The sequence below is a fragment of the Setaria viridis genome, chromosome 3 (genome assembly GCF_005286985.2).
Source record: "Setaria viridis chromosome 3, Setaria_viridis_v4.0, whole genome shotgun sequence".
NCBI classification, from domain to species: domain Eukaryota; kingdom Viridiplantae; phylum Streptophyta; class Magnoliopsida; order Poales; family Poaceae; genus Setaria; species Setaria viridis.
Genome location: NC_048265.2, coordinates 543,931 through 557,911, shown reverse-complemented (window position 1 = coordinate 557,911; position 13,981 = coordinate 543,931). Strand labels below are relative to the sequence as shown.

The following is a 13,981-nucleotide window of genomic DNA, read 5'->3' as shown; positions in this document are numbered from 1 at the left end:
AGCCCAGCAATTGTATGCGTCGTTGGCCCTGCAGGTAGATCCGCATTGAATCGATAGCATAGCACGTACGGTTGGCATCCTAGATGACTGCTGACGTTGTTTGCTCTTCCAAATTTAGCGTACGTTTGGTAAACCTACATGTAATTTTGATAATTTATGGGAGCTGATTTTATAAGAGAAGTTATTTATGGGGTTAAAAGTGATTCTCTAGTATAAATTTTTAAAAATCACTTCACAGAACCAGGAGAAGCTATTTTTTTTTCAGCTTTCAGCCTCTTAGTTCATTTCAGAGAATCACTTCACAGAATCAGCAGAGAATTATTTTATCCCTGAAAAACTATTTAACAGAACTCCTGCTGGAATCAGCAGAGAATCAGCTCCGAGAGCTCTACCAAATACACCGTGCGTCCTCCACCTGATACTGATATACCTATTCGAAAACCTAGTTGGAGGTGAATGCCAATGTAGCAGCAGAAGGGCGTGCGTGAGCACAGAAAGGATCGCTTCTCTCCCCCTGATACCACGATCAATCTACGATTTTCCGGAACTACAATCTACGACGTTTGTGCGAGCCAGGCGACCGACAGCTTGAGACCGTACCATCATCGACCGCCCCGATCGGCACGCCATTCCCGTCGACCGTGCGTCGTCGTCGTCGTCAACCGCCAACAGAACAGAAGGTCGTAGGTTGGCTCGTCTGAAACTCTCAAGTCTGAACCCATCACTCCACGCGGCCCCGCTCTGCTGATGCGATGACTTCACCCCGCCGCGCACGCGTCGTCCTGCCGGTGCCGTCGCGCCCGTGACCCAGGCAATCCATGGCCATCATCGTGGCCATGGCCCCCACCGCCCACCCCTCCAACCCAAGCAAGGCACATACATATCCCTCCGTCAGAGACAACAAAGCACACGCTCCTGCTGCTGCTTACAACCCAAACCCCTCGTCGGCATCCAGCAACAGCGCCGCCATGGCTCCTCCACTGTTGCTCCTCCTCCTCCTCCCTCTTCTCACCGCCGCTGCGCCGACAGCCACGACCACACTCCCTCTGTACCGCCACCTCCCGCACGTCGCCACCGAGGCGGCGCACCACCACCCGCTCTCCCGCCTGGCCGCTGCCTCGCTCGCCCGCGCCTCGCACCTCAGGCGCCCCGCCCCCGCCCACCACAAAGCCCAAGGGGGTTCCACCGCGCTCTACCCGCACTCCTACGGAGGCTACGCCTTCACAGCTTCCCTCGGCACGCCGCCGCAGCCGCTCCCCGTCCTGCTCGACACCGGCAGCCACCTCACCTGGGTGCCCTGCACCTCCAACTACCAGTGCCGCAACTGCCCCACCGCCGCCGCCCCCGTCTTCCACCCCAAGAACTCCTCCACCTCCCGCCTTGTCGGCTGCCGCAACCCCGCCTGCCTCTGGGTCCACTCCGCCGCGCACCTCGCCAACAACTGCACCGCAGGCACCGTCTGCCCGCCCTACGCCGTCGTCTACGGCTCCGGCTCCACCGCCGGCCTGCTCATCGCCGACACCCTCCGCGCGCCGGGCCGCCGCGCCGTCACCAACTTCGTCGCCGGCTGCAGCCTCGTGTCCGTGCACCAGCCACCCTCGGGCCTCGCGGGCTTCGGCCGCGGCGCGCCGTCCGTGCCCGCGCAGCTCGGCCTCAACAAGTTCTCCTACTGCCTCCTCTCCCGCCGCTTCGACGACAACGCCGCCGTCAGCGGCTCCCTGGTCCTCGGCGACTCCGGCGGCAAGGCCGACGGAATGCAGTACGTCCCGCTGGTCAGGAGCGCGGCCGGCGACAAGCAGCCGTACGCCGTGTACTACTACCTCGCCCTGACCGGGGTGACGGTGGGCGGGAAGGCCGTGCGCCTGCCGGAGCGGGCGTTCGCCGCCAACGCCGCCGGATCGGGAGGCGCCATCGTGGACTCCGGCACCACGTTCACGTACCTGGACCCGACGGTGTTCCAGCCGGTGGCGGACGCCGTGATCGCGGCGGTGGGCGGGAAGTACAAGCGGTCCAAGGAGGCGGAGGACGGCCTGGGCCTGCGCCCCTGCTTCGCGCTGCCGCAGGGCGCCAAGTCCATGGCGCTGCCGGAGCTGTCGCTCCGCTTCAAGGGCGGCGCCGAGATGCAGCTCCCACTCGAGAACTACTTCGTGGTCGCCGGCCGCGCTCCCGTGCCCGGCGCCGCCGCCGCTGCTCCGGCCGCCGCCGGCGAGGCCATCTGCCTCGCCGTGGTCACCGACTTGGGAGGCGCCGGAGACGTGGGCAGCGGCCCGGCCATCATTCTCGGGAGCTTCCAGCAGCAGAACTACTACGTGGAGTACGACCTCGGGAAGGAGAGGCTGGGGTTCCGGCGGCAGCCGTGCGCCGCGTCGTCGTGAGCGACCGAGCTCGCTCAGGGGAGCTTCTTGCTGGCTGCTTCCACGAATTAATTGCTTGCAGCTTGCTCCACGTACTGTTGCTAATGACAAAGCTGTCTGCTTTTTAAGCTTGGGTTTGCAGATTGTACTGCTAATAAAATTACTACACCATCGCGTATCATATCATGTGATTCACAGTCAGACGCAGGCCAAGGCTAGAGAGCAAAGAAAAAGACGAGCAAAAAGGCGGCGATTGATTCTTTCCTTTTTCCTTTGGAGGACTGCTCTGGGGAGGGGGGAAGCATGTGCATGTGGCTCTAGCCTCTAGGAATCGTTTGGGCATTTTTCTTTACTCATAAAAATCACGCCCTTGCTCACTGGATTTTGGGCTTGGTCCGTGGAATGTTTCTCGGCCAATCTCCTGTCGCGTGCCTTCATTTCAGCCACCGACTTCACTGTAGTACTCTGACGGCAGTGATGAAATGAGCATGTGCCATTCCTCGCCCGTGTCGGCAGTGCAGAGGAGTGGGCCTCTCCTCTCCTCCTTGGTACTTGGGTTACATCAAAGCTAAAGGTTGCAGTGAAGTCGGTAAACCAGAACGTTAGGGGTGGTTGGAAGGGGGTGCTAAGTTTTAGCCCCTAGTGCTTCCAAACACTAGGTTAAAATGGAAAGGCTAAATTTTAGCCTCCCATAATTCATTAGTTCTTCAAGAGGTGCTAAAATGGACTAAAGGGGCTAAAAGTGGTTCCATTGTCCAAAATTTCTACCCTTACCCCTCTCTCTCCCTCCTCCCTCTCACTCCTCCCCGCCAGGTCCCGCCGCACGGCACCCCACTGCCTCCGCCTCGCCCGCCGGTCCCGCCACCTCCGCTTCTTCTTCACCTCCTCGGGCTCGGTCTCCTCCTCCCCGAAGGTGGCCGCGGCGTGCGCCGTGCCCTCGGCGATGCCGGCGTCGGGCTCATCGTCGACGGAGACCGGGATGGAGCCCCAGTCGGCGCCGTAGAGCATGGAGGTGGGGCGGACGTGGAGCAGCACGACGTCGTCCCTGGGGCGGAGGTAGTTCTGGACGGCCCACTTGACAGCGAAGGCGGACTCGTCCGAGAGGTCCACCGCGATGCCGATGCGGCGGTGCGGGGAGGACGCCGCGGCGGAGGCCGCGGCCAGCGAGGAGAAGAAGAACCACAGTGAGGTGGGCTGGATCGCCGCTATCGCCTGCGCCGCGGACAGGCGCACCGGCGGCGGCCCGGACGGCGACCTGTCGTCGCCGGCACCGGCGGTCGGGGAGGCCGGGTGGGTCGCCATCGCCGATTCGGCCAGGGGGTTGTTCCTCCTCTGGCCTGCGAGATTCCTTCCGGCCGCGGCGGCTCGAATCGAATCGAATCGGGCGGCGGAGGCGGGAGAGCACCAGGGAGGGCCCTGCTCACCCGGGAGGAAGTCTCGGGAGTGGAGCCGCAGCGTCAGGGAGGACGAGGAGGCGCCGGCGCCCTTTTGCGACCGCGGGGAGCGCTTTGGCTTCAGCTTGTCGGCGGCGGCGGAATGGTGCAGCGAGGCGGCGGCGGCGGCATCGGTGGAGACCGCCAGAGCAGTCCGCCTCGCCACCGCTGCTGCAGCCGGATCCGCGTCGCGCCGGCTCATCCCCTGCCCTGCCGTTCCGCCGCCTCCTCGGCGCGCTCGCCGGCGCCACCGCTGCTGGCCGCTTGCGTCCCGTGGCCGCCCGAGAAGCCCCTGCTGAACTCCAGCTGAGAGGAAAACGGTGGGAGGGGCAGCACAGCAGGGGCAAAAGGGACATTTTACAGAAGAGGTGCTAAACTTTAGCCCTCTTCCCAAACACCCAAGGTGTTAAAGTTTAGCCCTTTCATTTGAGAGGGCTAAAGTTTAGTCAGGGCTAAATTTTAGCCCCTTCCTCCCAAACAGGGCCTTAGTCTACTTGGCACTTGGGTCAGTAACTTGTGTGCAACTCGCAAAAGAAAAAAAAAGTAACTTAGGTGATTTTGTGGGAAAATGTAAATGAAGTTGTACGAGGCCTTCGTATGGTCCTGCTGCTGTGTTTTTTTTGTTCCCGTTTTACTCCTCCAGCAGAATCAAACACGTACTGGGCTCTCACGGCCTCACCTCGCACAGAGGGCCTCAATGGTCGGCCTAGTGAACGAGCCTTAAAGCCCGAAACAAACGTGGGCTGGTGGCCCATATCCGTAGCACTAGCACCACCTTATACGCGGCTCGGAACGGAATTCGCATTGTACAAACAAGTCAGGCCCTCCTCATTTCTCCTCACCCGTCTTGTTCATTTTTCTCACCATCTCCATGTGGCCCATGGTGGGTGTTCTTTGTCGTCTTCGTGCATTATTTGATGCGCTCGTGATAACCCAACCACTCCTTGATATTTTCTGCAAGGACCAGCTATTTCTGGTCACAAAGTTTGCTCCCAAAATCACTTTCAGTTGAAACCTACTTCTTCCTTTTTTTTTCTTTTGAAAAGTAACCTACTTCTTCCCTCAGTTGCAGCTTCGCAAGCTTGCTGACCTGGCCTCGCCTGAAACGTCGTCAAGGCCAAGGTTTGGGATAACGCGCATGATAGAAAGGTTTGCTGTTTCGAGTAGAAAGGTTGCGAGCTTTCCGACTCTCTTGACCCCGTGAATTGTATTTCAGCACGTCACGTCAAAGCTTATCCAGCAAACACCGGAAAGGTTGTCTGTCTCATGATAATGAACCCAACCACATTGATTCAGCATCAAAGCACCATGAATCACAGTAAGACAGAGCACAATCTGAATCTATGGAGTCTCGACAGCAGTAGCAAAATTTCGGATTGCAAAATTCTACGAACAATCCTCTGAATTCTGCCGTCAAGGCGTCAAAGCATCATGATTCACGGAGCACAACTGATGCGAATCGCGAAATCGCAGGAACAATCCTCTGAATCCCGGAATCAAAGCATAAAACCGACAAGAAACCGATTCGAATCGCAGAATTCCAGGCATCAAAGCATCATGAATCGCAACAGTAAGACAGAGCAGATTCTGCATCCATGGAGTCTCGACAGCAGTAGTACGATAGATGAATGTATACTAGTAGCAGTATCAATGAAATGGCAAAACAAAAGAGTCATCCATGGATCGGATAGGCTAATATGTGCATATCCATGGTAGAGCAGCCGGCGATGTACAGCAACAAATAATCCTCCCACCAGTCTCACCAACAAATAATCCAAGACGAAGAACAGACAGAATCCATACTAGCTAGCAGCAGAATAATCCAACAACATCCTCTACCAGAGTTTGCAGTCGGTGGGCTGGAACGGCGATCCGTTGGCGGCTCCCGGCGCCGGGACGGAGAGCTTGCAGGTGATCTTAGCCTTGGGTCCGGGGACCTTGAAGGCCCAGACCTTGACCCTGAGCTTGGCGTTGAGGCCGACGTTGATGGCGAAGTTCCCGTCGGTCTGCTCCTTCCTGAACTCGGCGGCGGTGACGTCCCCCTGGAGCGGCTGCTGGCCGTGGAAGCCCGGGGTGAGCTTGGTGGAGGCCTCGGTGCCCTGGTAGAAGGAGTCGAGCGGGGCGTATCCGAAGCGCTGGTCCTTGTAGAGCGCGAGGGCCTCGACGTTGTCGTAGTAGAGGCCAACCCGCTTGTTGGGGTTGCGGACGGTGATGCCGACGGTGAGGTTGTAGGCGAGGGAGGAGGTGGGCGAGAGGGTGAAGGTGGCGAGGGAGGCGGAGTCGACGGTGGCGGCGATCATGTGGGGGCGGAAGATGAGGTAGAGGATGAGGACGAGGACGCCGGCGAAGACGAGGAGGGAGATGAGGATGCTGCACAGGCAGCTGAAGAGCCCGCAGGCCAGGCACTTGCAGGGGCAGCAGAGGCACGAGACGGCGCGGCTCGCGGACCCCATCTTCTTCTTCTTCTTCTTCTTCTTGCTGCTCTGCTCTTGTTGTGCTCTCGGGATTGGGAGGAGGACGATGGGGAAGGAATCCGATGGGATTTGTTTGCGAGGGATTGTGGGTGGTTTATATGGAAGGAGGGGGGCGGCGACGCGGTTGTGTAAGCGCGTGGGGGGTTGGACTTGAGGCTGGTGGAGGCTGGAGGAGGACGGCGACTCCTGTGGTGGTTTTGCTATTTGGTTTGGCCGGGTCGTGCTCGGTTAGGAAGGCGAAGGCGCGTGGCCCGTGGTGGTGGGCTTGTAGCCGTTGTGGGTGGGTGGGCTCAAGCCCAACGCGCATGCAGCGCCGGACTCGTTTGACCGTTTGTTTGCTGCGAGTGGCCTCAAGGGCACGTGCCAAGCAATCATCCATCTGGTTCCCTTCCCCTGCAGCCGCCCCAAGGAACAATCTCTGACCGTGTGCAGCGTATCATCTGAGGATGGGGCAGCGCCATGTGATCTTCACCTTTCACGTTGCCGTTGGACAACAATCACATAAAGAAAAAGAAAAACAATGGCGACCAGTGTAATCTGCCATTACGCTTTGTTTTATCTCAACTCTCAAGGGAGGAGTCTCTGCTTCAAACCCGCCACATGCTCAAATACAGCCCTGCCGTTGCAGATCAAATCCCTTCCACTGCTTTTCATTTTCCAACAAGCCAGCCAGATGCTCCATTTTTTTTTTATATCGCTGTCAGCAGATGAAGGTGATCTCACGCTCGCCACCGGGTTATTTGACACGATGATGCTCCCCTCCTCTCAAGAGTCAAGGCCACGTCGCTAACATGTCATTTTCAATGTCTTGTCTGGTCCTTAGCGAGCTCGGCAAGCAATCTCAGATTAGTTGTCGCGCAAAGTCAATCAATGACCTGTACATGGGCCGTTTTTCCGATGATACTCCCTCTGGATGGGCCGGCCAGCAAACCGTCGCCAGCTTTCGTCCATGGGCCGTTTTCCTTGAGGATTCTGATTCTTTCGCCCATCATCAGCTCGGACACTCACGCACACTCGGGGCCTGGAACGAAACAAAATCCGGCAGAAGCTTACACGCACATGCTTTGCAAAACTGCATCCAAGGAATCTTCTAACTTGTCTGCTCCTCTAACCCCACTCGATGCTTCCAACTCGTCCTTACGATGATTGTCTCCTTGGCTCATTTCCATCGTGCAGACGATCGTCTATCATCAATCCATCCATCCATCCATCCATCCATGTGAGTTCTCTCACTCATTCCTTTTTCCTCTTTGTAATGTTGGGACGAAAAGTTGGATGGTGATCCTGATACTGTACTAGCTAGCTAGCCCAATGGTTTCTTCACATTATTCGCTGAGATGAGATCAATCATGCATGTGTTGTGCTGGCGTCGAGACTCACCCTACAGTTGCTAATACTTTTGCTGTCTACAAGCTAAGTTAGGCCGGGTTTGGAATAGCAGGCCACCTTCCCTCCCTGGCTTTGGCGAAACAGCAAGGAAGCCGCGAAAATCACTTTGGCCTTTGCAAGCACGCACCGCACCTCTAGCTAGTACTACCCTTCAGCGCATCTCAGCGACGCAAGGTTCGATCGTTCCACCGCACTTTCTTCCTCCTACTCCTCCTCCCAGCACTGCATTTTACCATCATTTTATTTCCCCCATGGGCTATGGATGATGGATCATGTGTGCGCAAATTCTTATCTTACAGAAACTTGGTGATTACCTTGTTTATTTGTCTACATCATACACATTAGCATCAATGCATTCAGCAGGCTTTCTCTGTCTCAGAATTATATCGCACCTGCACAGAGCGGCTGGTGGTGGTGTGCAGTGTAACCACAACCAACCTGAAAGCCACTTTATTATGTCCTTTGGCATGATCGATGCAAGGGCGGAGCAGTTGCTGCGATGAAGGAACCAAAGGGACTTGCAACAGAAAGGTGTGTAGCAGTATCCACTATGGCACACTGATATCCGTTCCCAGCTTCTACCTGCTGACTCTGCTACTAGACAGATAGATAGAGAGTCTGCAATTCTACGCCTGTAGAGTACTCCTGTGGAAGTTGCTAGCAAAAGCACGCGTGCAGCATGCATTTGGTAGCACTCACCAACCGTGCACTCCTTTGTCAGTTGTAGCGAGTGCCATGTATGTACTACTGCGTTGCGTGCGAGGAATTCCTGGCAAGAGAAGAGAAGAGAAGAGAAGAGAGATACTAGCAAGCATCGCGCGCGCGGCGGAGAGAGCCAGCGTCACCATCACCATCGCCGCCGTAGCTAAGACTAGGGGCTGATCGTTCGATCCAAGAGAAAAGTCAATTTTGTCAACCACAAGCTAAGACTAGGGGCTGATCGATTCAGTCAGTAGCTTCTCCTTCAATTCACGACGAAAAAGAAAGCCCAACGTTTTCCTTTCCTTTTCGAAGAATCGATCGATAGAAAAGCAAGCAACAACCATGGAAAACGCATACGGATCGGAATTGAACTAGACTGAGACAAAAAAAAATTATCAACACATATATATATATATATATATATATATATGAACAATTCACAATAATCATTATTGGTGGAGACAGAGCATCCTTGACGTTTGCTCCGTATCATCCTTCCATCTTCTTTCCCTCGACGATCAATCTTTCCCTTTCCTTCCACTCAAAGATCCCAACAAACGAACCAACCAGCTAGCTAGCTCATGAATTGGAGCGATCATCACTACCTTGCTTAATTTACCGCAGCCTATCCCTACACATTTGCCAACCGAATAATAAGCTTCAGTAAAATCCATTTCTGCACGGACTAACTTGAGAGAATTTCGTGCAAATAAAATAGCTGATGATGGATCGAGAGAACGTCCTAAAAGTACCGGAGGGAGGAGGAATCAAGCAACGACGAAACAAGAATTGAAGCAACCGAACTAGACGTCGACCGCGCAGGCGGCTGCCTGCTGGAAGCGGAAGTATCCGGTGCCGCCGCCGGTGTTGGCGCCGTAGCTGCCCTTGCCCTCGTTGACGGTGAGCAGCGCGGGACAGTTGACGCGGAGGTGGTAGTGGCCGGAGATCCAGGAGCCGACCTTCCACCGGACCCAGCCGTCGACACGGACGTCGATGAGGACGTACCCGGCGGTCTCGTCCTGCGCGAGCGCGACGGCGAGAGGCTGCGGGAGCTGGACGCTGTCCATGGACTGCAGGAACGGGGACCAGACGGACTGGTCGCCGTGGCCCTGGTACCCGACGGGGAGGCGCGTGGGCACGGTGATGGCCACGTCCTTGTACTGCGCGTACACGTCCACCTCGTCGTAGTAGACGCCGACGCGGTCGTTGACGTTCCTGGCGGCGACGGTGGCCTGCATGGTGGTGAAGAGGTAGGTGGACGCCGGCGGGGTCACGTTGAGGCACAGCACCGACAGGTCCTGCAGGTAGAACCGGGGCTTATGGGGGCGGAGCACCAGCCACACGATGAGCACCACGAAGAGGACCAGCAGGACGAACGCCAGGAGGGCGCCGCAGAGCTTGCGGTACAACCGGTGGCGGTCGCACTCGCAACCCTTGTGCCCGCCGCAGTCCTTCACCGTCATGGCTCTGCTTCTTGGGCGCGGCACCTCTCTAGCAAAGGCTGTGGTTGAGGGATGGAGAAGAGAGAGCAGAGCGAGCTTCTGTGTTCTGTGAATGGGAGAGAAAAGAAAAGGGATGACCAGAGGATGGATCGGAGGAGGAGAGCTCTGGGCAGCGGGCGGTGGAGGAGTATATATGCTGCAAAGCAAGCCAAGAAGGTGTTGGTAGTAGGAGGCAGCTACAGAGGGTGATTGGGGTTAGTTGGAGTGAGGACTGAGGAGGCGATCACCATCGGGGTGTGTGATCGATCCAGGACTGACCCGACTGACTGACTGACAGATTGAGTTGGTCATCCCAGGGGCAGGAGAACTACTGCCACTATACCGGCCAGTGCCCAACTGCTTGCTACCTGCAACGACAGTGCCTAACCCTGCCAAATGCTGTGTCTCGAAATTCAATTCTCTGTTGATTGCAGCTTCTTCCTAGATAGTAGTAACTAGGATGGATTTGATGATATAGAATTGTAGTAGAACCAACATAGGATGGAGGTGGTTAAGCATCGGCCAGTGCCCAACAAAAGGAAGGCCTTTTCTTGCTCCCTCGATGACATATAAAATAGAGGAAGCAGCCATCGAGAGAGAAAAAGAGGAGCAACGTAAAGTTGCCTTGCCGCAAGAGAGACGTTTAGTGTGGGGAGTCATCTGATCAAACTACTCTTCTGGTGCCACGTCCACACACATGACGTGCGCCAATAATTCCTGCAAATTGAACCAAGTCTTGTTCCCATCCAAGAGCTGAAGAGCACTGTCATTTCACTGCAAATTGGACCAAGTCTTCTTTCCATCCAAGAGCTGAAGGGCACTAATCACCGACAGGGGCAGCAAGACGTGCTCAAGATAGGAACAGGGAGAGCCCGTCGATGGAGCAGTAAAGAAACTTTGGCAACTTGGAAAAGGTGACGGCCGGTGGCGCGTCGGCATCAGATGAGGCGAACCCCATCCATCTATCCCATGCCAAAGCCATCCTTCAATTCCCGTAGCCATAGCCGATCCGACCGATCATCACCAAATCCCTGTGCACTCGATCACCATTGCATCCACCACCATGCGCACGATCAAATTAAATTACATGCTCCATCGGGCTACAAAATTAAATTGTTAAAGACACAACCGTACATGGTGGCAAAGGGTTTCAGGATGCATGGAAGAATTGGAATATTAGGTGGGGTAGAAATCAGAACCATGTTTCTGATTCTATCATATCCATGTGTGCCCACAAATCCAGCTTAGAAAATGCAGGCGGTCCCTCCCGTCTATCACAACCATACGATCGATCGAGTACAATACAATCATATAATGAAACAACAAACAAGACCGACGACCCATGTAGCAGAGGATGACCGGACACGTCAGTAGGGTATGGACGCCGTGCACGACGGGAGATAAGCTTCTCCTCTGCCCGTCCGATTCAGTAGGATGAGAGCATGCATGGTTGTTGGCACATCAGATGGCGTCCAAATGTACAGAGGGGAGCCATGTTAGGCCATGGGCTCCATAAGCTCCCTCCCAGTCCCAGCTCAAACGTGTATCATCACCACTAGTACTAGCACTCCATTAGTTGTATCAAATACGTGGTACAAGCAGCTTACACGTACCAGATGCATAGGCTAAAGTCTTCGAAGCATAATTCAGTCATGGAACACGATCGATGTACAGCTAGGAAATAGCGAGAGAGCACATGCCATTCCAACTTGAGGATTTCAGACAACTCACCTAGCTAAGTAGCTACCAGAATCGATCTGAATGCGCTCAAATTTGGGCCTGCCTCGTGGTTTGCATGCTCTTTAGAGCTCGGCGATGAATAGTACTACTGAATAAGATCCGTGAGCTCGCTGCCCCTGTAGCAGCAGCTGCTACCTTTTCCAACAGGAGTCAAACCTGCCGGCCATTTCATACGCACATTCTCAGTATCTGCAGAATTAATAAAATAAGATGAACGAATTCTCAGCATCACCTACTTTCTCCATGGTTAAATGCTTTCAAATGACATGCCAGGTCACAAAAGTTTCATGGACAATCTCATCCTGGCACCAACAAATTGACAAGAAACGAAGTACTTGACAATAATTAGGTCTCGCCTATCCTGGCCTTAGTACAACATTTCAATTATGCTCTCAAGTCGTCCAGCCTATCATTGGTGAAGTATCCTATACACTCCATAGCATGAAACTCAAAAGCTACCACGCTCAACTAAACAATGTTCTAATGGGATAAGCACCATATAAAGCTACAGGCACCATGAAATGGTCAGATACGTATAATTAAATACCACTAGTCCATCAACCCGTGCTCCCGCACGGGCTAATATTTTTAGAAGCTATTGTATTTAAAAATTATTTAGAAATTAAACTCCTAGCTAATAATTAAAATTAGTTACCTACTACTCTCTTATTTTTCAATACTTCAACATAATACTTATATAGATATGTACCTATCTTTGTCCAGTTGTGATTGATTTTTAATTAATAATTACTCAATGCACTTTTTCATCCATATTCATATTTTTTCCATTTTGTATCACACCCTAAATCCTCCGTACATTATGTTTAGCATACAAATCATTATTTTTTATCGATTCCTCACATACATGTATAAATGGTCTAAATGGTGGCACTCATCATGTGTATATACTTTAACTAAGAATTTTTATATTAACAATGACATAATAGGTAATTTAAAATCATATATTAGTTTACTTTTTGACATTTCTGTATGATGCACATGAAGATAATTATATTAAGATTTAGGTGTTTACTTTAGGTTATTTTTAATAACGACGTACATGGATAACATAGATAAAATTTTAGGATGACATTTTAAGTTATGCTTTATAATGATGTGTATTAGTAAATTGGATGAAGGTTACGGGGTTACTTTAGATTATTTTTTATAATAGCTGAGCTCGGTAATTGAAATATAGGCTTAGAACTTATTTTTGAATATTTTCACAATAATAGTGGTGGGTAACTTTTTAGAAAATATAATAGATCAATGGCTATGATTATTAGAGTTTACAGGATTGGTGTTTGACATTTTTAATTTTTATGAGAATTTGTCTCTTTTTTCTGGCTTGTCTCGTGGGAACTAATGCGGAGCCTCCAATGGAAAAAAATGAGACTACGCTGCTAAAAAAACTATTACCATAATTTAGCTCTCGTTTGTTAAATATTCGAACACACAATACTTATGTAGATATATACTTAATATCTTCATCCAATTGTGATAGATTTTAGTTAGTAATTATTCTATAATATTTTTACCCACATTTATAATCTTTAACTTTTCACTTTGCATAGCAGGTATGCGCTTGAATTTGTTTAATGAACCTTAAGTTTGAGATACAATTTTAGCATAGAAATCTATATTCTCATCACTTTATATCCTTATAAATGGTGATACACATCACGCGTATAGATCTTAATTATTATATCATATAACAATAGTGTAAGATATAGACGATTTAGAATCATATATTGCTATATATTTTAATTAAGGTTATTTGATTCAAACGTAGAGTTACCTCATGTTATTTTTAATAATGGCATGTGTGGTTAATATAGATGCAAATTTAAAGGGTTACTTTAAGTTTTTCAAGTAATAGTGGTAGGCAATTCAGTTGCAAATTAGAGGATTATTTTAAATATTGTTAATAATGGCATAAGTGGGTAACTTTGATGAAGATGAGGGGGTTAATTTAGTTTATTTTATATAATGGAGAGGTGGGTAATTTATATATAGATTTAGGGGGTTACTTTAGGCTATTTTCATAATGGTATAGGTGGGTAATTTTTTAGAAAACATAATAGATCCAATGACTATGATGATTTGAATCTATCGATTGATGGTCGGATGTTTTGCTTTTTTTTGAGAATTTCTAGAATTTCTCTCTTTTTTAGAGTGTCCACCTAGGAATCCTAGATGGCTTCACTGGAGGCTTCTTGAAGCCTGAAGCCTAAGATCCAATTAGTTTCACATGCCGTCAAATATACTCCTGCCTTAAAAAAGGGTTTTACCACAAGAAGATTGAAAAGCTATGTGTTCGATTTTATAGAACAACATGTGAAATAAAATTAAAGACGAAATGGACAACCATATTCCATCCGTTGAGTATAATCACGCATATAAAAGGC

General features: G+C 51.5%; 4 protein-coding genes across 4 annotated transcripts; 1 reads left to right on the top strand and 3 right to left on the bottom strand.

The window, feature by feature from the left end:
• Nucleotides 1–370: 370 nt before the first annotated feature.
• LOC117847832 (aspartic proteinase nepenthesin-1) lies at nucleotides 371–2,535 on the top strand. Its single transcript, XM_034729117.2, has one exon. The coding sequence runs from the start codon at nucleotides 819–821 to the stop codon at nucleotides 2,373–2,375; it is 1,557 nt and encodes a 518-aa protein (XP_034585008.1). The 5' UTR covers nucleotides 371–818; the 3' UTR covers nucleotides 2,376–2,535.
• Nucleotides 2,536–2,672: 137 nt separating this feature from the next.
• Nucleotides 2,673–5,249, bottom strand: LOC140222318 (uncharacterized). The gene has a single exon (XM_072292496.1). It carries the CDS (start codon nucleotides 3,987–3,989, stop codon nucleotides 3,072–3,074), a length of 918 nt encoding a protein of 305 aa, XP_072148597.1. The 5' UTR covers nucleotides 3,990–5,249; the 3' UTR covers nucleotides 2,673–3,071.
• Nucleotides 5,250–5,403: 154 nt separating this feature from the next.
• On the bottom strand, nucleotides 5,404–6,365 carry LOC117850754 (NDR1/HIN1-like protein 3). The gene has a single exon (XM_034732613.2). It carries the CDS (start codon nucleotides 6,238–6,240, stop codon nucleotides 5,623–5,625), a length of 618 nt encoding a protein of 205 aa, XP_034588504.1. The 5' UTR covers nucleotides 6,241–6,365; the 3' UTR covers nucleotides 5,404–5,622.
• Nucleotides 6,366–8,744: 2,379 nt separating this feature from the next.
• On the bottom strand, nucleotides 8,745–10,310 carry LOC117847037 (NDR1/HIN1-like protein 12). Its single transcript, XM_034728180.2, has 2 exons — nucleotides 9,105–10,310; nucleotides 8,745–8,983 (listed from the first exon to the last, which is right to left on the bottom strand). Exon 1 carries the CDS (start codon nucleotides 9,813–9,815, stop codon nucleotides 9,156–9,158), a length of 660 nt encoding a protein of 219 aa, XP_034584071.1. The 5' UTR covers nucleotides 9,816–10,310; the 3' UTR covers nucleotides 8,745–8,983; nucleotides 9,105–9,155.
• Between the last annotated feature and the right edge of the window lie 3,671 nt (nucleotides 10,311–13,981).